The sequence below is a fragment of the Dipodomys ordii genome, unplaced genomic scaffold, assembly GCF_000151885.1.
Source record: "Dipodomys ordii isolate 6190 unplaced genomic scaffold, Dord_2.0 Scaffold57, whole genome shotgun sequence".
Lineage (NCBI taxonomy): Eukaryota > Metazoa > Chordata > Mammalia > Rodentia > Heteromyidae > Dipodomys > Dipodomys ordii.
The window spans coordinates 169352-194259 of NW_012267273.1; the positions used below are offsets into that span (position 1 = coordinate 169352).

Genomic DNA, 24908 nt, shown 5'->3' on the forward strand with positions numbered 1-24908 from the left:
TCTAACTATTCTATACAGCATTCTACATATGCTATCTAGAAGGAATGTGTTTATTTAATCACTGTAATTAGAACCCAGTACTACAACCAATAGGAATATTACTGCATATGCTTACAGAAAATGTAAAAGTTGTGAACTTCAAGTTTCCAAATTATGGTGCTAAACCAAATAGTTTTTTTTAATTCAACGTAAAATGTATGCATATAGAAAATATCAAAAAAATTCATCTGTTGTTACATCTTTATATAAAGTTCACTTGTACTTATTTACGATTCTTAGACAAATGGCTATTATTTTTTTTTCTTTTGGTGGCATCAAGGTTTGAATTCAGGGACTTAATCTTGCTAAACTTGTGTTCTCCCACTTGAATCATGCTCCCAAACACCTTGGATTTAGTTCTTTTTTCTTGCTTGTACTGGTATCGATAGTTTGAACTCACGGCTTCATGTTCTTTCTCAGCTTTCTTGTCATAAGTTGAGCCATACCTTTGTCCAGCATTTTACTGGTTAATAAGGAAAGGAGTTTTCAAGACTTTTCGGCCTGGCTTCAAACTGTGATCCTCTAGGTCCCAGCTTTCTGGATAGCTATGATTACAGTCATGCTCCAAAGCATCTAGCAGCTAGATGCTTTGGTTACCTTTTAAATAGAGACTTATGCTTTTGCTTGGGACTAGCCTTGGCCACAATCATCCTACCACTGTCTCCCTTGCATCTAGCATTACAGATGTGCTACACCACATGCAACTTTTCCTTAGAGATAGAGTTTCACTAATATTTATGCAGCTGGCCTCCAACCTCCATGCTTGTACCTGCCAAGGATTTGGGATTAGAAGGATAAGCCATTACATCTGATCCTATGACATGGTTCTTTAACTTTGTACTATTAAAAAAGTTACTGAGTATGTAAATCTACCGTTACCTTTAGCTATCAATCCTGGGAAGCTTTTACACTTCAAGAAGAAGCGAGTCATAGACTTCTTGTTATGGTATAGCTAAGTATAAGAATTCCCTGTCTGCCTCCACATGTATATTGACTAATAATACTTAATTATTAAGCGTTTATTTGTTATGGAGTACTTGGGTGCCCTTTGGAATAGTTATCTGACATCTTGCAAACTTTTAACTGATAAGTTCTATCTATAGTTTCTCACCGCCTCATTCCTGCTGACAATAAAGAGAAAATGTCAATCATTTTCTTTGCAGATTGTTCTTTGTTTGGCAGTACCACAATCCGGGCATGGTAAATTCTTGCTGATGAGAAACATAAAGAGCAAATTACCTAGAGATCTCAACTGCTTTATTTTTTTTTGAATACTCTATTTCTGTTAGATTTGATTATACATCTCATTTTATTCTCTCTTCAAGACAAACACATGCTCTATAATTTTACGATTAAGGACAATTTGTTTTGATAGATTTGCCTCTTCTCTTGATGGAATTCAGTAGTGATGTTGGTAAGGATCTATTTATAAAAGATTAAAATATACTTTCTACATGACTCACATACTTTGTATGACAAGATAAGGTCAACCCATTTGATTTAATATTTAAGAAGACTGACCTTCAACTAAGCTTATAAAAGGATTTTGTGGAATTTGATCAAATAATTAACTATGGAGAATATCATTGATCAAATAATTAACTATGGAGAATATATTTTCCATACATAGCACCAAAAGAACCAGCTCAAAGGCAAAAATAAGTACTAAGGTGAAATGATACAATTTTGGCTGGGGGGGGGTGGGAGGGAGGAGGGGCAGAAGTGGGGAGGGGAAGGGATGGGAAGGGGAACAAAGGAGGAGGCAACCGATGCTTGATAAGAAATGCACTCATTATCTTGCCCATGTAATTGTAACCCCTCCATATGGTATTTTCACAATTAAAAAAAATAAGTTTAAAAAAAATTGGGATGAATTTTCCTTTTTTTTTTTGTCAGTTGTGGGGCCTGGGTGCTCTCCTTCAGCTCTTCAGCTCAAGGCTCTACCACTTAAGCCACAGTGCCACTTCTGGCTTTTTCTACTTATGTAATGCTGAGGAATCAAACCCAGGGCCTCATGCATAAGGCAAGCACTCTACCACTAAACCACCTTCCCAGACCTGAATTTTCCATTTTAAAATTACGTTTCTGACTCCTAGATTGTCAGTACAAAAGTAGAGGTTGACTCTATAACAATGAAATAATGAACAAGTTAAACTCATGAATAAATGGCCCATCAAGAATATGAAAATATCATACTACATGGAAAAATGCTAAATTATGTTGTGTTCTTATGAGTATCTCATTAATTTCTTCCTAGAGAATATTGATGCTCATATTTTCATTTCAAAATACTTCTAAAAGCTTTTCAAGTGGGGTTGGTTATCTTTTTTCTTTTTTGCTGGTCGTCGGCCTTGAACTCTGGATCTGGGCGCTGTCCCTCAGCTCTTCAATTCAAGGCTAGCACTCTATTACTTGAGCCATAGTACCTCTTCCAGCTTTTTCTGCTTATGTGGTGCTGAGGAATCAAACCCAGGGCCTCATGCATGCAAGGCAAGCACTCTACCACTGAACCACCTTCCTAGCCCTTTTTTATTGTTTTTTATGCCTATCCTGGGACTTGAACTCAGAGCCTGGAAGCTATCCCTAAGCTTCTTTTTTTCCCTTAAGGTTAGCCTCCAGTATTTTTTTGGGGGGGTAATGTATTGGAGATAAAAGTCTCATGTTCTACCCTTCCAAGGATGGCTTTGGACTGTGATCCTCAGCCCTCAGTCTCCAGAGTGTTAGCCACCAGCACCCAGCAGCCAGTAGGGCTGTTTTAGCTACTGTGTAGTGGAAAAATATAATAATCATATCTATAGCATAAAGCCAGCATGGCTTATGGTCATTTTGTCAACATAGATTTGTTTATTTATCACCCTTTCCTGTGATCCCACTGCTTACTAAATCTCATCCTTATTTTGATTTAGTGTGAACCAGTCATAGAAGAAATCATTGCAAGGGTTTCATGAGTAATCCATCAAGATCACTTTCCCAACAAAGGGGCATTAAATGACTTGGCAATAGCATGGATCTCCAAAATATAATCACTGATATACATTCTCATACATGTGATATTACCCCCACCCACCTAGCTAAAGTTCAACAATAAACTTACCCTCAAATTTTCAGTTGACTTTTCATTTGAATGTTCAAGATATGAACAAACACATAGTAAAGGCAAAATAAAATCCACCTCTATACAAATGTTATGATATATTAATAGCCAACTACAGGTTAGTCTGATGTATCTATACCACATTCCCTCAAACCCCAGCATCTTTTACAGTCAAAAAGAATTCTTCCTAGACTAATTGTTTTTTTTTTTTACCACAACTACTTCAAAATGTTTAAAAGATTAAAAGCAGATTTTTAAAAGAAATTGGAGTTCTTCAGTGTAATGTATTGTAAATTCCTGGCATAATTTCAAAACAAGTCTTGATTATCATAGACGCCCAACTTAGAGAATTATCAGCTCCTCCCAAGACAGCCTGGAATCTTCAAGTAATAAAAATCATTTTGATATCAATAAAGGATAATAAAAAATAATTCTTACTAAATCCACTCTTTTCATGTCAGATGCTATTTTTATTTTATGTGCATGAAATGAAAAATATAATAGACTAGAGATGTGGCTCAGAGCTAGAGTGCTTGCCTAGCAAAGCACAAGGCTCTGAGTACAACTTCCAGAACAGAGAAATGCACAATGCACATATACATATATATATATATATATATATATATATATATAAAATCTCTAACACAAAACATAAATATATTTGGCAAAGGGGAAGATAGTTTTAGAAGAAAGTTTAGAGAGATATATCGTTTCTCTATATCGAGTACCTATACATTTCATATGTATGTGAAATAAAAATTCTATAAAAGTAAGTTACTTAATAATAAAATAACTGATGCTCATCAGGATAAGTCTGAGTCATAAAAGAAAGCTTTCATTTGACATCTTCTTAGTTTGAAAAGGTCTGGAAAGCGATCATTTCAGAAATTCTTCAAAATATTATCTTTTTTTTTCTTTTTAGAATTGGCATTTGAAAGGCAAGATTAGACATGTAGAAAAATGACATATTCCTAAAATTTCATTCTCTAACAAAGCCAAATAAAAGCATATCTTACCATATTAGGAATTTCTAAAAATAAGTTCATTTTCTCAGCAGTTGGACTGAAAAAACAATTTTAATTTTCCTATATAATTTTATTGAGACCCTCCTGAATGCTGGGATTGGAGGCATAAACAACAGTGCTTGGTGGAAAGCACTTACTTCAGATTGAGGAGGAGATCTGCATTGCAAATACTAAGGAGATATAGGCAGGAAAGCAGTGAGATCAAGGCCAGCATCAGCAACATAATAAAACCTTCTCAAGAAAGAATCAGAAGTGAAACCCTGAGAATCGATGTTGTTATATCAGCAGTCTTTGTCACACACAGAGCAGACCTGGTGTCAGCAGTTATGAAACCTTGGGGAAGTTCTTCAGACATAGAGAACAATGCTAAATTAAAAAAATACTACCTATGAATATTGATGTGGAGAAGTACTTTAAAATCTAGGATACATAAACTATATAACACCAACTTGTCCCATTTTCATATTTAAATATACTTCAGAATGATTGGTATTTCTGTCTTTGCACAAAATCAGCTACATTTAAGGAGGATTCTGTTCTATTTATATGTAGGATAGGTGCAGAAAATGGTATTCAGATGAGAGAAAAATCCTGATGAGTTCATCCAAGTACAGTATAAGGAAACTAACAATCGTCAGAGCCAAGGAAATGATAAATTATAGTGGAAAGTAGTATTCCATTTAAAATATATAATATGCTATGCAATTTTCTATCACTTAATCCAGCTGAGTGAGCTAAAAGAAACTGGGGGATCTACTTATCTTTAATTTTTTTTCTTTGTTTATGAAGGTAAACAGAGTAAGTAAAAGAAAGAGGGAAGTAGCAAGACTTTCTCTTTGGAAAGAGTTCAATGATGTCCTCTTGCAGGGTGCTTTTTATAATACAGGTCTCCTCCCATATCTCTTCCCCTGGTCTTTGGGATAATTGCTTGATGTCTTTTGCATGTGCCCTTCTAACTCTTTTAAATGACTGAGCAGGCATTATGGGAAGAAGCATTTGAGGTACCCATGAGGACTTTTTAAATAGGTAGAGAAGTTTTTGGAGCAAGTGGTACTTCAAGTCAGAGTGACATTTGTATTATGAAAAAACACTTTCCACTTGACTTCCAATTCTACTTTAAGTTTTATATGGCGGATTATCAGTAAATCACCTTACTTTTCTGGCCATGGAACTGACATCTATAAATGCAGCAAAAGATCACCAAAATCTTCCTGATTCTCATTTCATGGCCCTAGATGCAGTCAAAATTCATACTGGACGTTGAGGCAGAGAAGTGACCACTTTATTTTGTCTACTTGTGTCAGAGGGAAATTTTTCTTTCATATACACTTTCCTATTGTCTAGGTCCCAATACATTCCCAACATTAAAGAAACATAGACAATATGAAATATAACAGCAGATTGTTATCTCAATGGCTTAAAATCAATCCTTATGATGGTCAAGAGTTGCTATAGAACTTTGGGAGGTATATTTCATTCACTATTAGCAATATTAGCACTATTAGCAATAATATCGTTAATTTATTATGGATTTATTGAGATTTAATCCCATGGCAACCTGAGGGCTATCTATACTAGGAAATATAGAAGAATATCCATGCATGAATGAGATTCCATGATGAGCTTTTATTAGTAGTACAAAAAACAGAATGCATGAAAGAAAAACTTTAGGAGTCAGGCCACCATCTGAGAGATAGTATCTGTAAACTACCATTCTATCTTAAGGCACATAGATCTCCATAAAATGGAAATGTGACAGTAGGAATTTGTCAAGCATACAGAGCATCACATCAGCAAAAGAGAACCTTAACAAAACAAAACCAAGAAAAGTCAGGTACAAAGTGAGAGATCCAAGGACAGGACTGATAATATAACAAAATCCTAAGTGTTTCCTACATGGACAAAGCATCCTCCTGGAAGTGTGGGGAGGAGGATGGATGAACTTGGAAAGTGATAAAGCAGAAAAATCTGCAAATTTTCCTATTGTGTTCCAAATACTAATGAATACTTCTACTGTGTTGTCTTTGAGTCTTACAACAAACAAAAAGTTAGAATTTGTTCTTTCAAACATCATTCTTCTGTGAACTAGTAGTGTAATTTCATGATAGAATTCTTTCCTGGCATACACAAAGTTTTCCACTCCAACCCTACCAGAAGCTCTTTGGGGAGGTAATCAATACATTTCTTCTTTTATGTTGACTGTATTCTGTGTGTTTGGAAACAGCACATTGGATTTCAACAAAGCCAGCTTTTCTATTGTATTAGAGCAATTTCAGCTCTTCTGTGTTATTGAACAACACATCCTTCAGCTCTTCCATGCCGCTGAATAAGATACACTTTGTGTTCTCTACTTTCTATCAACCAAATCACTATTCACTGCTTGATGAGGCTCTCATGCTAACCACAAAATTTTTCTTCTTCGGCTCCCTGCCCTTGTATCATCCATGCTAGTTCTTCCAGAATGCTCACTTAGTGACCTACATCAGGATGGGATTCTTTTCTGAGCTTTTATCTCAGCATTTAGGATATTCGGGATAGCTTCCTTTCTTTACCTTCACCAGCTGAAATTCTATCCATTCTCCTGCTCCATCCAAATACAGTCCTTGCTCACAAAGTCTTTTGGATTTCCAATGAGCCCAAGGCCTGGTGTCTCCACTGTCACTAGTTTTGTAGTGGCATTAGTTTTCACTGTGACTATCTAGTGATCTTGAAACATGAGAACTCTGTTTAAACTGTTTCCTTAACCATCCACATTCCAGCTCATACATTCAGACTATACCATTGAATAGGAAACAGAAGGGTAACTTTTAAAAGGAAGTACTTTAGTCTTCTTCCAAGCTAATAGTAAATGCCCACTTTGCTTTGATATGGGATATATTTAAGGTTTGCTTTATTGGAGTTCATACTTTTGTTTAGGGTTTTTTGGTGTGAGTGTGTGTATGTGTTTATGAGTGTGTGTGCACACATGCGTGTGTATGCATGTATCAGTCCTCCAGCTTGAACTCAGGGTCTAAGCATTGTCCCTGAGCTCTTTTCTTCAAGGATAACCATAGAGCAACTTTTGTTTTTTTTTGGCAGTTAATTGAAGGTAAGATTCTCAAGAACTACTGGAAGAGTTGACTTGGAACCCTGGTCCATAGATATCAGCCTCTTGAGTAGCTAAGATTACAAGTTCCCAGCTTGGAGTTGTGGCATTTGCACATAAGGATTTGAAGATTCTTTTTTGTGTCTTAAAAAATTCATACTGGTTGGGCACCAGTGGCTCACGCCTGTAATCCTAGCTATTCAGGAGGCTGAGATCTGAGGATCAAGGTTCAAAGCCAACCTGGGCAGGAAACTCTGTGAGACTCTTATCTCCAATAAACTACCAGAAAACCGGAAGTGGCGCTGTGGCTCAAGCAGCAGAGCACTTGCCTTGAGCTGAAGAATGTGGGGACAGCACCCAAGCCCAGAGTTCAAGCCCTGACAAAATAAAATGACCGACAAAAATAAAAAATAAATAAATTCATACTGTTTTTCATATGTCTTTGTTAAATTTCTATAGCAGTTAAGAATAAAATTTTCAAATGCTTTTTACTTCGTTGTGGTTTTCCAGAGTTGGTGGCTTTTATGGTCAAGTTATTTTGAATTAACAGATTAAATTGTATACATTTATTTTATACAATGGTGTGTTTTCAAGTATGAACAAATTAACATGTCTGTCACATTTTTAAGGAATAAAAGATTTTATTGTGTATGCAGTAGAACTCTCCTTAATTTATTCCCTTAACTGAAATATTTTCTCCCTTGACAAACATCCCTCAATCATCTCCACCTAACTTCTTGATCCCTGATATACCTATCATTCTACACTCTACTTTCATTGGATCAACCTCTGTGCATTCCACAGATGAGTCAGAGCCTAGGACATTTATTTTCTTGTGTCTTTGATGCCCAGATTACTTCATTCAGCACAGAATCCTCCAGAATTTCCTATGTTGTTGCAAATGACATCATTTCTTCAACTATTTTTTTGGAAACTGGATAGCATTCCATTGTCAGCATATATGTAGATTTTGTGCCAGGCATAGATACATATTATCTTACTTTGCCTTTATCTGCTCACCTATGGGTGGACACAGGTTGATTCCATACGTTGGCTATTTTGAATGGTGATAAGAACTGGAAATGCAAACATCTTGCCTACATATTGATTTCACTTCCTTTGACTGTGCGCCTAATAGCAGGATTGTGAATTACTAAATCATTGGGGAGTTCTATTTCTAATATTCTGAGGAACTATTGTCCATAATGGATATAATAAATTACTTCATATTTTCTTATTAGCCTCTTGCATGAGCACAAAAATTATTTCAACTATCCAGTTTATATTTTAAAATGTAAATACATGTTTAAACACACTGGAAATGAATGATGGCTAAACCATCCATTAGTTTTTTTATACAGAAATTTCTTTCCACCCAATTTTAAAAATGAAATTTAAAAACTCAATGGACTGCTGAGTGTGGTAGTACACTCCTCTAATGACAGAAATTAGAGGCTGAGGTAGGATATCAAAGGCAGTTTGGGCTACACCGTGAATTAGAGACAAAACTGGAATACATAGTGACTCTGGTCTCAAAACAAAACGAAACAAACAAGCCAAAACGGGCTGAGGTTGTATCTTCCCTCGTATAGATCACTTGGCTAGTATAGGCAAGATTCTAGGTGAGCACTACAAATATCTAAATTAAATTAAAATCTCCAGCTAACTAACAAGATTTAAAATAAGATTTAGAAAACTTGAGCTTTATCTATACTACTGAGGATCTATTGAGATTCTTCATTTTCAAAGAGAAGCAATGCTACCTCCCCTAACACTGCCTGAAATCAAAGCTTTAGAAGAAACTGACCAATTCTAAAAGTGAAACTTCACTTTAAAAAGCAGCACAGCTTGAGACTTAATCAGGCTGGAAAAACTGTTCATATTTTTCACACAAAATGTTATTAATAATGTTCACTCTAATCAAAAAAGTATCTACCTTGAATGGTAATACCAAATACAATTATGAACAAAGTTAGGTTGGATGGTAGTTTGATCATCTAATTCATTAACATTTTTTCTGAATTTGAGTATTCAGCTGTGAATAACAAATGGTTGATTCTAGAGACTTTTATTTAAATATGAAGGAACTACTTGAGTCACATGATTTTGTTGTTTAAAATAATAATGGTTATAACAATTAAATATTCATATATTTGTTATAGTCACATATCCAAGTTAAACATCAAAAAAGCAAAACTGGAACCAACTTCTGATGGCTTACATCTGTAATCTAATTACTCAGGAAACCAAGATCTGTAGGATTAAGGTGTGAAACTACCTTAGGCAGCAAAATCAGGAAGACTTTAATCTCCAAAATACCAAGCAGAAAATTGGACTGCAAGAAGACTCAGAAAGTAGAGTGAAAGCTGAGCAAGCAAGCCAATCCAAGCATGTGTGAGGCCCTAAATTCAAACCTTGCTAACAACAACAATGAAAAGAACAAAGTTGGTGGAACAAATGCTGGCATAAAGGATATTAAAACATCATGTTAACATGTTTAATTCAGTTGAAGATGATGTAATCTTAGCAAAACAGATTGTAACAGTGAAATGCAAGGTCCCAGCAATTTTTTTATTTCTCTATCTATATCTTCTATTTGTTCCTTATTTTACTGTAAGGCAGAAACAATGTTGCATTTTTCCAGCCTTATAATACAAACAATGATAAATTAAGAGTTTATGTTAATCTTAAGTAGGTCTTTAGAAATTTACTCTGAACATGCTTGTGTTTATTTTCACTTACTTCAAATAAAAACTTCTATGAGATTATTGAGGTATCAGAATACCTGAAAGAGATAAAATTTTTCTTGGTAACCTGAATACCCATGGGCATATTCTACCTTGTAATGACAATATAGTAATTACAATATGACTATAGAGAAATTACAATATGGTATAGGATATACTTAGAACTTCAGATGGCACTCGATACTAACTTGCATCTTTCTGGAGAAAAGAGTCAAATACATTAAAAAGTAGCAAGGAAGCTGAGGGTGGCTTACACCTGTAATCCTAGCTACTCAGGAGTCTGTGATCTAAGGATCACGGTTCAAAGCCAGCTCTGGCAGGAAAGTCCATGAGACTTATCTCCAATAAACTACTCAGAAAATGGTGGAAGTGATGCTGTGGCTCAAGTACTAGAGTGCTAGTCTTGAGCACAGAGAGGCTCAAGGAGAGAGCCCAGGCACTAAATTCAAGCCCCACGACTGACAACAACAACAAAAAGTAGCAAGAAGTTCCAAAATCAATGGTCCTTGTATTTCATTTGATGTTATACATCCTATCTTTAATCACTATGTTGCCCAAAATGTCTGTTTTAAACTCAAATATCAAGTTTATTTCTTTAAATTTATATTTTTATTCGAGTGTTCTTCTGAAATAATAGACATCATAGGAAGGAAGGAAGGAAGGAAGGAAGGAAGGAAGGAAGGAAGGAAGGAAGGAAGGAAGGGAGGGAGGGAGGGTAGGAGGGAGGGAGGGAGGGAAGAGGGAGGGAAAAGGAAGGAGAGAGGGAATGATGGAGGGAGGAATGAAGAAAGAGAAAGAAAGAAAAGATCCGATCATTGTTGCCTTACTAAGTAATACTGAGTTTACTCCTCTTCCTTTAGAGGTCATCTTCATGAAAGTGTTTTTATTCTTCTGTGTCATTTAATTCCAATTCCCAACACCTTCATTAGCTCACTGTACTCTGTCTTTTGTCTGTAAATTCTCCTGAACCTAGGCTCTCAAAAGTACCAACGACTTTGTAGAAGAAAAATCCTACAGATCCTCTCTCCAGATCCTGTCCCCCTCTTCCTGGAGTATTCTGACTTCCATCTCAATGGTATTCACTCTGTAATCATTCTCTCTTCCTCCCATCATAGTGTCCCCTATGGTTCTCATCCTATTTATACTGCAAAAGCATCATAAATCTGCCTCTAATCTGACCTCCTTTCTCCTGTGTTTCTTTCTCTTTGACAAGCTCATCTAATTCGAAAGGTTTGTTTACCAATGTGCAGATTAGTCATTATGAACTCATTTCTTTGGGAAGAATACTGAACAAAGTGAAGGTCCATCCTGAAGTCTACAATTAATTTAATAGGTAAAATAAACAAGTAAGAGGTTGTTTATATACGGTCTCATGAGAATTTCAGCAGCTTCAGCCCACTGTGCTCTGGAAACACATTAAAGAAATACGCTAATCTAATCTTGTGAGTTTCTATTGCATTCCAGTCCTAAATAAAAAGCAGGAGGTATGGAGCAAGAAGAGATTCCAAGCAAAGAGACGAGAGTATGGGGATGATGGTAATTAAGGGTATATGGCAGTACATTTGAGAAGCAGCCAATAGGTTGATGGTTAGAGAGCCCCGTGTAGGGTGAGGAATGTGACCTCAGCAGAGGCATACATAAATACAGCTACACTATAAAGAACTTCATGTTCAACATAAAAAGTTGGGCAATGCGTGTGCCCAGAACACTATGTTTATCCCACTGAAATTTTATTAGCCTTTGTGATTAAGAGTCCATTTATTTGATGGTTGACCTATTAAGTTTCCAAACTTAATAAGGAGGACTTAATAGTTTTTAAACCTTGAAAGAGACATGATTATATCTGAGTTTTAGCTAGGTAATTTCTGATGCATGGGAATAATTTTACCGGTGTTGGATAAGGGAAGAAAATATAGCTGTTCCTCAGTGTATGTGGGAGCTTAGTTTTAGCACTCCCTAAGAATAACAAAAAAAAAAACCAAATATGCTTAAGACCCTTATATGTGTGTGCATGGGTGTATACATTACATATTTCTCCATAAATGTGACATCACCAGTAAATTTCTTATAATACCTAACACAAGGTAAGTGCTATGAGAATATTTGTTATATTGTCTTATTTAAGGAATAATGACAAGAAGAAAAATCTTGTATGTTAAATACTGAAAAAAATGTTCTTTCATATTATCAATACAGGATTGGTTGAATTCATTCATGGCTGCAGAATTCATGAATGTAAAGGCGGGCTGTATAGGTAGTTAAAAAGTTATTTCAGCTTGGCCACAGTGGCTCATACCAGCAATCCTAATTACCCCAGAAGCTGAGATCTGGAGATCATGCTTTGAAGCCAGCCTGGGCAGGAAAGTCAATGATACTGTTATCTCCAGTTAAACATCAGAAAGTCAGAAGTGGAGCTGTGGCTCCATTAGCCTTGAGCCAAAAAAGCTTAGGGACAGTGTCCAGGCCTTGAGTTCAAGCCCCAAATCCAGCACACACACACACACACACACTCACGCGATTCTTGCAGTTCTCAATAAGATATGACTCTGTTGGAAATGAGGAGAGGCGTTGGGGAAGGAGATAGATTGGGGAGGAATTTAGAAGGCAATATTCACACAGATATTAGGATAACATAATGTGGCCAATTTTGGAACTGTGGAATATGAGACACTTATTGCAAAAACAAGTAAAGCTCTGTCATAGGATATGAGATGAGTAGGCCAGAATCTCAAAGAGGAGTATATTTATACATGTGCATTTGTAGCAGATATCATACCTAGCATCAGAAAATAAAAGGAATTACACTGAGTTTAGAGCCAAGAAGGAAAAAAACAAAATTCCTTGTTCTAGTGTCCAAAATCCTGACACAGAATTCCATTCCTGCCATAGAAGTGTTCAGCACAACAACTGCTCTATTATCTGTTCCTCTTGCTCTTCTAAAGGCCTGGTAGAATAACAGGGTATGGTGCCATGATTTGCTATGAAGGACATTTTAGTTGGTATTGGCTCTAAATATGATGAGCAAAGCCACTGTACAGAATATTTAACTTTACAACAGTATCACTGCAGAGGCCAGACATGGATTGGGCTGTTGTTTAATGGCATTAGTGACACAGGCCTGCTTATCAAATTTGAGGGTCCAGTTAGGAGCTGGATAGGACTGATAACACTTAGAATTTAATATTTATAAAAAGATAAGGCAGTGGGAATTTGCCTATCACTGAGAGATAACATATTCTACTTTCTTAATAGCTGCTCATTCCCTAGCAGACTGAGCAGAGTATCATAGCATAGTAGCCCTGGGCTTTGTGTGTTCCAATTGCTTAATATCTTCATCTTGTTTCCTACTCTCAGCACCATGAACCTGTCATCCCAGAAAGCTAGCTGATCTACTCCTTCTCTCTCAAATGAGGAAAAAGAAATGTTGCCGGGCACTAGTGGTTCATGCTTGTAATCCTAGCTCCTCAGGAGTCTGAGATCTGAGGATTGTGGTTCAAAGCCAGCCCGGCCAGGAAAGTCCATGAGACTCTTATCTCCAATAAACCACCAGAAAACCAGAAGTGGTGCTGTGGCTCAAGCGGTAGAGTGCTTGCCTTGAGCTAAAGAACTGAAGGGCAGCACCCAGGCCCTGAGTTGCAGCCCCATGACTGACAAGAAAAAAAAGAAAGAAAGAAAAGAAAAGGAAAGAAAAGAAAAGGTCAGAACTGCTTTTTGTTAAAGCTGGAAGTAAATGATCTGACCTTAATCATGTTTAAGAAGATAAAATACCTGAAGGATGTCAGGATACATTCCCATGCTTTCGCTTTTTGAAAACTCTCAAAGAGAAAGTCAAAGCATGACCTAAAGCTGTCGCTTCCCTTGATATGATATAATTTTAGGTGTAGAGAGAAATTTCAACTGAATAACTTGGGTTTTTCAATGACATTTACAAGATTCTCTGGATGACCTTACCAATACGTAAGCTCAGGTATTCCAGAATGATGCATCACTTCAAAGACTACATCATGTCTTTCTAATGGGCACTATATTTGCTCTTAAAACTTATTTTCTACAATGGGTCATGAGATGTACAAGACACTATGTTGAAAAAAGAATTTAGGCAGGAGGGGGGTAGGGGGAAGGGGGAGTGTAGTTGTAGAGGTAGGAAGGAAGGGAGGGTAGGGGAAAAACAAAGAAGAAGGTAACAATGGTTGATAGGAAATGTACTCATGACTTTGCTCCTGTAACTGTAGCCCCTCTGTACAGTATTTTTACAATTACAATGTATATTAAAAACCTAATTGTTTATGGCAAGTTTCTTTGGATTTCTAGTTTGAGATCAACCTCAGTTCCATAGTAATGAGTAGCAACTTCCAATGGCTATCTCAAATTATTTAGAACATTTACCTGTAGATGATTAGCTTGTTGATTTTATTTAAAAGCACTTCTTTGAAAGCCAGATGATCACCCAATCATCAAATGCACCCTGTGATCAGTATCACGGAAACCCAAGGCCCTTCTCTTTGAAGTAAATTTCTAATAAGGGCAAGTAAGAGGAATGTGGAGTATTCTCCTTGTATTGTTAAGCGAAATGCAAAAGATAAAAAATGTCTTAATTTTAAAGTCAGTAACGTCTCTTCAAGTGAATTTGATTCAACAATATTAATTTTGCACCCAATAGATACAGGCAGTCTATAGCAGAAAGATACATATCACAGAACAAAATTAAGTCCATAAATAAATATATACATATTATAGACAATACCCTGTGGACAGGCAATCAGGTCACAATGGGCGGACAACTCCTGTTCACATCAACAAGGCCGATGTTTGTCATGTAAGGTGTTAGTGGAGGTGGAGGTAGGAGCATCTTAAGTTAACATCAATCGAAGCTACAAATTTAAAAAAAAAATGTCCTTGGAAGATGTCAACTTTCTCATGTCATTGAAAAGGTTAGTCTGAGAGTCAAGAATAAGAATTCTGAAGCTGGCTAGGAGGAGCATCAAGAAAGATTGTTTTTTCTCATATTAACTTAACACATGTCCTGGGCCTGAATGTGCTTAGATTTGATTTAGGGGATGTGGACCCTTGTCTCTAAACATGAACCACCAGGGATAAAGTTGTTCTAGGCTTCAAAGTCAGATCTGACCTGTGAAAATGCCACACTTATGCCATGTGTTGTATTTCTTTTCTTTAATCACTCAAACTTAATTTTATAAAAATGAAATCCTAAGAAATCAGTGATAGTCTGTGAACTGGAATGGTCTTTCTAGTAATTGTGGATAAGGCAGTGGCCTTGGCTTGGGTCAAATTGATAGCAGAAGAAAGTCTAAAATTATATTAAGTGAAGTAAGCCAGGCCCAAAGAAACATAAGCACCATGGTTTCCCTTATTTGCAATAACTAGTATATATCTGAGACAAGCAGAAAAGGTCAGATAATTGATGTTATGAAATGAACCCCAGGATAAGTATTAAATGTTTTTTTCTTTCATGTGATTGTCCCTAACATATTTATAAGATGATTTCTTTGTTGCTTTGTATGTCCCTCCCCCAGGGTATAACCCCTGCTTTCACTGTATTTGATGTTGGTATAATTTGTAGAGGGGAGGGAAAAAACAAATCGTTTAAATAGGGATACAGGTGGATCCAGTGCAACAATGAGATGTACAAGTTGTTATGTCGAAAACGGAACTTTACAACTTTGGCAGTAGTGGGGGAGGGGGGAGATGGGGGGAAGGGACAGGGGGAGATAGAAAGGGATGGGAAAGGGAAACAAAGGAGAAGGCAACAATGCTTGATAAGAAATGTACTCATGGGGGCTGGGAAGGTGGCTCAGTGGTAGAGTGCTTGCCTTGCAAGCCTGAGGCCCTGGGTTCGATTCCTCGGCACCACATAAGCAAAAAGAAAAAAGCCGGAAGTGGCACTGTGGCTCAAGCAGTAGAGCGCTAGCTTTGAGCTGAAGAGCTAAGGGAAAGCACCCAGGCCCAGAGTTCAGGCCCCACGGCCGTACCCCCCACCCCAAAAAAAGAAATGTAGTCATTATCTTGCCCATGTAATTGTAACTCTTCTGTACAGTATTTTCACAATAAAAAAAAGAAAGTCATTGTACTAAGGAAGAATGATGTGAAGAGAGTACTGGTGGACAAGAAAATCCCCAAAGTAGATGAAATGTGGGTTCATAGATAGCTCAAGAGGACAATCAGATGCAGGAAGGTACGAAGACACTGACTGAATGTAGTTCCAGTAATAATGCCAGGAGTATCAAGTCTTCAAAGACAATTGGACAGATGTGCTAGGGTTTTAACCATGACTGTCTCAGAGATTTTTCTATGGATGAGTTTTACTTTTTCTTAGGATACATAAGGAAGAGCTCTTAGTGAAGATCATCGTTCACAAGCAAAGCTATCAGAAGCAGAATTTTAAAAAGTGATGTTTCCATCATTTCTTTTTCCTTTCTTTTTCCTTTTTTCAATTTATTTTTTTCTAGGGGTACTGAGGGTTGACCTCAAGGCCACACTCTTGCTAGGAAGGTGTTCTACTACTCGAGCCATACCTCCAGCCCTGAACGTCTATCATTTCTCACACAGATAGAAGTACAGCAACAGAGACCACATGTCTACATGGATGACATTTCCCCCTCCAAAAAAGGACACACTCGAACATCAGGCTGGATGAAACTGGCCAGTCACCTTGTCATAGAATCAATGACACCTGGTAGATCTTCTTTAGAAGATGTTTGAGTTAAATCAAAAAAGTATATACTGATAGACAAGCCAACAAACACCAGAGCATTTGCCCTTATGTGAAAATGGAATTCATCAAAATTCTTCATGATATGTGTAATATATTCTGATGAGACCCAGAGCCCAGGTATTAGTGAACACAGCGGGATGATGCAACAATTCTGAATAACTTAAGAAGCTTCAATTACTATAATTAAAATTGCAAAGTAAAAAAAAAAAGTCTTATTAGTCTTGAAGATAGCCTGGCTTAAAGGGGAATTTCTGAATTTAATAATCATATTGCACATTGCAATGGAGTTTCAGGACCAAGTATTTTAAAAAGATTGATCTCTTTCTTATTAAAACACTAATGTGATAAATTTTGTCCATTATTTCAATTGTTTGGTCGTTTCTTTTGGTAGAGTAAATCCAATCAGTGCTAATACATCCTGATCAGAATCAGGATATGGATATTTAAATTTATGTTAATATTAAGAGGCATTGAAATTCAGCTCCTCCATTTCCACTAGCCATATAGGATGTAACCAATAGCTCTGCCATTGAGGATGGAAGAGGTATAGTCCATCCTCACCCCTGTAAAAGTCCTAACGGACATCACTAGCCAGTGAATGACATTTTTACTGTGTTTATGGCAATAAAATAAAACTGCATATTTTAAATCTAGTTGTAAACTATGCATCTGTACATAATTTTATACAATATTATTTTCTTAGACTTTATTAAAAATCACTACAAGGAATTAAGAATATCACTTTAAACTATTTCTTAAGAAAAAAAAACTGCCTACAATATACACTATGAGAATTAAATGCCACCATATCACATACAAAAGTTTCACAGCGACTAATACATCACAGATAATTAATCAACACTAAATATTAGCAAGAAATAATTCCTCTGTAATTCCCAGCAGCCTCACCACTATTGCATAATGTATTTGAGCAGGGTAAGTAATTTTAAATGATTTTGGCATGGATGGGATTAGATGGAGTGAGATCAGTGGAAGTAATGACATTTAACAAGATGCAATGTACTGACTTGCTGGATTAAAACTATATACAACTACTTAAAATAAAAAATAAAAATATTGAAAGAAAAACACTAATGTGAGTGTTGATTGTGAGAGGATGTCAGTGAGGATATTCATGCCACACATACCCAGAAGCAGACATGTATTACAGTGTTTCTTTCTGTGCTCTTACCAAATCTTGGTACATCTATAGGCACACTTTCCTATCATTCTTAGTTGTATGGGAAGGAAAAGTTTCATGTGATATGACATAGAAACAGAGCATTGTTCTTAGCTCAAATAATGATGGGAAAAAACACAATGCATTCTGAAACTGGAGAATGAAAGTTATTCTGTTTTCTTTAGTAAACAATAAAGAGCTCTGACTTCAGACAGCTGTTGTACAATTGTCCTAGATCCTCGTAGATAACAGACATAATCACATTTCCCTGCCAGTTTCATAAGCCTGAAGGATTAGCACATCTTTAGATGACATCCCAAGAACACAGGTCTTATTAGCTTTATCAAATCCCATTTACTTTTATTTCTTTAAAGCTTCCTTGCATTTACCTTCTTTTCTTTCTTTAAAAAATATTTATATTACTTTCTGAAAACATAAAATTTCATGTTTGCCTATAAAAAGGAACCCGTGTCTACAAAAAAAGCAGCTGATCACAAAGAACTACAAAGGAAAAGGAACCCAATAAGCCAACCAGCTACCAGCAAAAGTAGACAATAAAATAAGATATATCATTTTTCCATTGGGTTAGTGGAATAAGCGTCACTTTTGTTTTCTTTTTCTAATAGATAATGAAGAAATATCTAACACTTCTATGACAGAAAATGTTTTTATGTGAACCTGGACAAGTATTTAAAAGTCTATTTAACCCTGGCCTTATTATGACAAAGTTCTCCAAAAGAAATAGTTGAAATTATAACTAGGTTTCCAGAACTCTTGACATTTTCTGTTAATTATTTGCAACTCTAGCAAGCAATCTATGTACAAAAAACAAGACAGTCAGATAAAAATAAGCAAAGTTTGAGGACTAGCTCTTATAGACAGATGCTTCTGTTGCCAAATGGAACCTCAAAGATGAATCTTAGAGAGCCAGATCATCAATATATGTCTTGTATTGGTCTGCATTCCAACAGACCAGATATGGTCTGATCATCTTTCACCACAAGTGAGGTCCACTGTCCTTGTCTGAAACTGAAAATGTTCATTAAATCAAGTGTTTCTGAGTTTGAATATCAATTCCTTTTCCCTCCTACCTTCTTTTCCTTGACCTCCTTTTTTCCTCCTCCTCTGCCTCTCTGAACTACCACCTACTTGATGAAGGTTTTCTCTTTTATTTCTTTTGGAAATTACATGATGCACCAAATTTTCAACATGGTGTCTGATACATAGTTAGTGTTAAATATGTGCTTGTTTTTTCCCCTTTCCATGTAAGAAAACTGGGTAGGGGGGAAACAACCAGCCTGGAGCCTGAGGCACACATTTTCAATGGTCATTAATGTTTATAACATTCATGATCCTTTCTTAGTGTAAATGCCTTGCTATAGTAACAAAAGGAGAAATTAAAAAGAATCACCAAAAGTCTAAGCCAGAAAATGCTCTTTCAATAACAAAGTTGAACTAACACATTAACAGGTATGTTGGTGGCATATACTCTATTGCTGTCATGGAAACTTGTTTATGAATTTCAAGATTTAGTTTCAGTTGTATAGTGCAACTGTATAATTTTGCTAGTTCATGAAAATAGTATTGTTTTGCTTCATTAAGAATTGTGGCGTATAGTGCAAAAAAAACCTGTAAATGAATATGAAAATGAAGGCAGGTGATTAACAACAACAACAACAACAAAACCCTAAAAGCATAGTTTACTAAGTTAGTAGAGGGAGCATGGGTAAAAATGTTGGAAAGGGTGACATTGATCAAGACACATTTCATTCATAAACTGCTTTGTTAAATGGCCACTCCTTTGTACAACTATTTAAAGATAATTTTAAACAAACCAAAATAAATACTACTCCAAAGAACCTTGCTAGAGCTGTATTTACCACACTGAATGGCAGTTATCATAGATCAACATTAGCTCTTAGCTCCAATTAACCACTCAAAAACCAGAAGTGGAACTATGGCTCAAAGTGGTAGAGCTGTAGCACTCGCTGACAGCACCCAGGCACTGAGTTCAAAATTTGCAACCCAAAATAAAAACAAGCAACATGTACTCATCACCTTACTTATGTAACTGTGTCTCAGGAAATAGATCTCATCCAATACCAAACCTCCAAATGTATTCACCTTCACCTGTTCAACCTCCAGAACTATGGATGATTGAACTTGTCAGCCTGATGCATTCTGTCATTCCAGGATGAACAGACATCAATATGGTACCAAGAGATTCTATAGAAAAATAAATTGCTTCTCCGCGGAAGAGAAGGTAATAACTTATTGGACTAAATACACTAAGAAACCAAGGCCCTTGATCATCTCTCACAGGAAATACTTAGAACAATACGTAAGACTTTTTAAATAAGTGAAACCCTGCTTTCAATAGCTTGAACATGGAGGAGTGTGTGTGTGTGTGTGTGTGTGTGTGTGTTTAATCTAACTGATAAGAACACGGTATTTATAGATATAATGTACTAATGAAAACTTTGTCTTCTTTGTTCTCAAGGAAGATTTTGTTTAAAACAATTTGAAGAACTTCCAGAACATTCTTTTTATTTTGTTCATATTACATAAGAATTATATTAAGTAGTAAATGTCCCTACGAAAAGAAAGTGCCAGGTTGTAGTGGTAAACATTACATCAAGCCCAGGAATCAATTACATTATTCCACAAAATATTCTATCACGAGTCATTGGGTCAGATCTGTCCTTGTCCTTCTTATAATATTCTCTCCTTTATGAAAAATCAAAACCCAATTATAATATAATTATTCCAAAAGGAGCAGACAAACTGGGAAGAGAATGGGACATCATGGTTCTACTTCAAGTTTTTGTGTGAATTGGTTTTTGCAAGTTTTCTCTGTTGATTTTCCAATTGTAAAATGACATCTGCCTACCTCAAGCCATGTATGGGAAAATCAAAACAAATCACCCATTTGAAATGCTTCAGTAAAGCTCAAAATACTTAGCAAGTCCAAAACATTATGAAGGATTACAGTGGCATTTGATATTTTCTCAGTCCTAATGAGTCTGTATGTTCTTATAGTTGTAATCTCTCAGGCCATCTAACCAAATCCATGGAATACAGAGATAATTTGTAATGGACTTTTATTAAGTTAAGCAATACAATTTAGAGTGTTTTCTTCAAAGCACTGTTGGCAAGCTAGGAAGACAAGTGGCAGACTTTCTGTATAATGGTGGGCACAGTGGATTGATTTAATTCGTTCAGCAATAATTAGATTACCCAATCCAGTTGTTAAAGGGTAAATAAAACACATGTCTGACTTGCTTGTATCTTGACTTCTACTGATATTTTCACATACATATCGCTTCTAGAGAAAGACATTTTTATACTTAAAAAGGATATTTCTTGTTCAATTGATATTTATTTCTAATTTCATTCTTTGCTCTGCATTTTAAGCCATTTTTTCATTTTTTAAATATTTTTATTGTAAAGATACTGTAAGGAGGGGTTTCAGTTCCATGAATAATGTAATGAGTATATTTCCTATCGAGGATTGTTACCCTCTCATTTGTTTTACCACTACCATCCCTACCCCTCCCTATCTCCCCAACTTATCCCTTCCCCCTAAAGTTGTAAAGTTTGTTTTCAACATAGTGTCTTGTATATATGGCCATATAAGATGATGCTAAGAGAAATGAACCCCAAGATAAGGGCGCAAGAGATTTTTTGTTGCTGTTTTTTCTAAATGTATATGTGATTTTTTTTTTGTTTCTTTTGTATGTTTTTCTCCCTGGTTTAACCCCTGTTGACACTGTCTTTGGGGTTTTTTATTTTTTATTTTTTATTTTTTGCTGGTTGTGGGGCCTGAGTACTGTCCTTCAACACTTTAGCTCAAGGCTAGAGCTCTACCATTTGAGTCACAGAGCCACTTCCAGCTTTCTCTGCTTATGTGGTGCTGAGGAATCGAACCCAGGACCTCATGCATGCAAGGCAAGCACTCTACCACTGAGCCAATTTTCCAGCCATTTTAAGCAATTTTCAAACACTGGGTTTGATTTGATGATAAATAGCCTGTTAAAATCTCCTTCATCTCTCTTTAGGAGAAGCATATATGGAATATTTGGTTGCTATACTCTTGATAAATCAATTCAGCAAATTCCCACTGTTGAAAGCATCAAGAAATTACTAAGAACTAATTGGCTTTGACATTTTACTGAGCAGCTGGAGAGAATGTCTGCCTCTCACATATTAATTATTTCATAAATTCAACTGAAGTGATAAGAACAACATATGTGAATTTTTTTGAAAGATAAATCAAGCATGTAATAGATGACATAGTATTGGATGTCAATATTCTTGAGGTCCATGGTAACATAAGACTTCATGAAGTAAGTTGTGTCTGAAATCTAATTTTAAATGTACATCATTTTATACAAGCGTTAAATGTGCTTGCAAAAAGTGGAAACGAATTTGACCAGTTAAAAACTATGACCAAGATCCTGGGCCACTTGTCTAAAACACAGTATTAGAATATTTTTTAGATAGAAAAAAAATGGATTTAGCTGCTCCATCTCAGCTACTGAGTAGCTAGGATGATAGGAATGGGACATTGAACCTACCATCAATCTGCATTTTTAGATAGCATGGCTTTATCGTTAGCTCATAATAAAGAAAAAAAGCATTCAGCTTTATGTGCTATCAATTTTAAATGATCCTCATTTTAAAAAAGTCTCAATAATCTTAAAGTTGTAATCACAAGAGGCAGAGGCAAAAGACATGCTAGCTACCTCTCCAGTTGCTGGAGTGCAGTGCTATATAATTTTAGTGTGTCACTGTCCTGCTTTTTCATGTCAATCCCAGTTACTTCAATTCCACTTCAAAAGTTTAGCTTTCTTTTCTTTTCTTTTTTTACTAATCAGTCTTTCTCTTCTCTAAACAATGTAGATTCCCATATTTGCGTTTCAGAGCTCCTTTTTTTTTTTTACCATATTTAAAGACTCTTACAATTGTACTTTTAAGAAAATCATTAAATGTATATTATGTGCAGAAATTTATTTCAAGCAATGCAAGATTTGAGCGGGTAGAAGTTGCTCCCAAACTGTGGGAATAAGTACTTTGTCATATAATTAACAGCATGTCTACTAGAATGAATGATTTCAAGATTTAAATGAGTCTTTCTCCCTTTCTCTCTCTCACCTACATACACATACGTGTAACAACACATCATGTAGATATGAGAAAAATGAGAATTAGAGGCAAAATTGTTTTTAAATCCCATTCTAAGTGGTTTAAGATTAACTTGAAGGGCGGGGGTGGGGAGGATGGGAAGGGATGGGAAGGGGAAACAAAGGAGGAGGCTACAATGCTTGATAAGAAATGTACTCATTATCTTGCCCATGTAAGTGTAACCCCTCTGTACAGTATTTTCACAATAAAAAAAGGATTAACTTGAAGTGGTTAAAGTCCTATAAAAAGTCTATTTCATAATCACTTATAAAAATCATAGATTTGGTTACTTATGGACTGCATATAGATCTAAAATTCATCAATAACCAGAGTCAAATACTGTAAAATGGGACATTATGTATATGAAAAGTTATAAATGTATGTATAGCTTTGGCCAAATACCAATTGAATGAAATAAAATTTGTGAACATACTGAATGCACAGTTCAAATTTAGGTATACTTTTTCAGGAAGTTTGCTTGTTTACCATGTAAATCACCTTGAGAAAATGTATTTCTTAAAACAAAGGAAAAATAATTCTAACAATAGGAAAATGATTTATTTACCTGGATCTTCTATAGTTAAGTTCTTTATTAACCATTGAACAATGTCTGACCCTAGAAAAGAAAACAGAAAAAGACAAACAGTTGTGAACATTTAGCTTACACGTCTTAATTTTAAGAACACTCCATTAATGATTCTCATGTTATTAATAATTCAATAACAAATTATGGCATGAGTATTAAAAATGAATATATTTCTTCAACAAGAGAAAGTGCAAGCCAGTGAATTATGAAATATAACACTTTAAGTAAAAGTAAAGCTTTCTTAGGCTCAGAATAGGCAAAGCGATTCATTCACTGAGTTAATGTTCATTGAATGCCTACTATGTATAATTCTTCTTATAAAATTATCCAATACTTCAAAGTATAGATCTCATTTTCTTTCTGGTTATTCCTATCTCCTCCTTTGCTCACTCTCAAGCCAAACCAAATTTGTCTTTGGGTTTTGAACATTCAGATTCATTTTAAGCCTGTGTCTCTATTTGCACTATGTTCAGTGCTTGACATGCACTGTTAGTATTTTGAGATCTTCATGGGCACACTAAGATTCTCTAGGTACAATAAAACTTTGACTTACTTTCACTTTTGCCTACTGAGTTGCCCCCCAGCCACCCTAGATTTTCACTGGAATCCCTGTGGTCTTTAATTTCATTGTGGTTTGTCCCACTTTAGACCTCAGAGTTGTTTATTTGATGCAATCCCTAAAGGATAGTCTGATGTTCATCGAATGTTATTTAAAGCAGAGTAACTGCTTAACTGTTGGTGGGGAGTATAAAACATATATATATATATATATATATATATATATATATATATATACACATGTATACATATACATATATATTTTTTCACTACCTACAGAAAACTTGACGAAAGATCTTCAGCAAACAATATCTCAACACTACTGCATTGTTGGTGGGAGTGTAAACTTGTTCAACCACTTTGGAAAGCAGTATGGAGGTTCCTCAAAAGACTTCACATAGAGCTCCCCTATGATCCAGCAATCCCACTTCTGGCCATTTACCCAAATGATCACAAACAAGGCCATACTTAGGCTACCAGCACAACTATGTTTATTGCAGCATTATTCACCATAGCTAAGATATAGAACCAACCCAGATGCCCCTCAGTAGATGAATGGATCAAGAAAATGTGATATATATATAAAATATAATATATACAATATATATACATATAAAATGGAATTCTATGCTTATATCAGAAAGGATGACACCATCCCACTTGTAAGGAAATGGAAA

The 24908-nt window shown here is 35.8% G+C and overlaps 1 protein-coding gene across 5 annotated transcripts in view; it reads right to left on the reverse strand.

Annotated features, from left to right (window-relative positions):
- Rgs7 (regulator of G-protein signaling 7) overlaps positions 1-24908 on the reverse strand; it is a 445190-nt gene that overhangs the window by 107072 nt on the left and 313210 nt on the right. For all 5 annotated transcript variants that reach the window (XM_013021755.1, XM_013021753.1, XM_013021752.1 and 2 more), the window contains exon 4: positions 23653-23703. In XM_013021755.1, coding sequence (XP_012877209.1) covers positions 23653-23703 — 51 coding nt within the window. The remainder of the gene's footprint in view (positions 1-23652; positions 23704-24908) is intronic.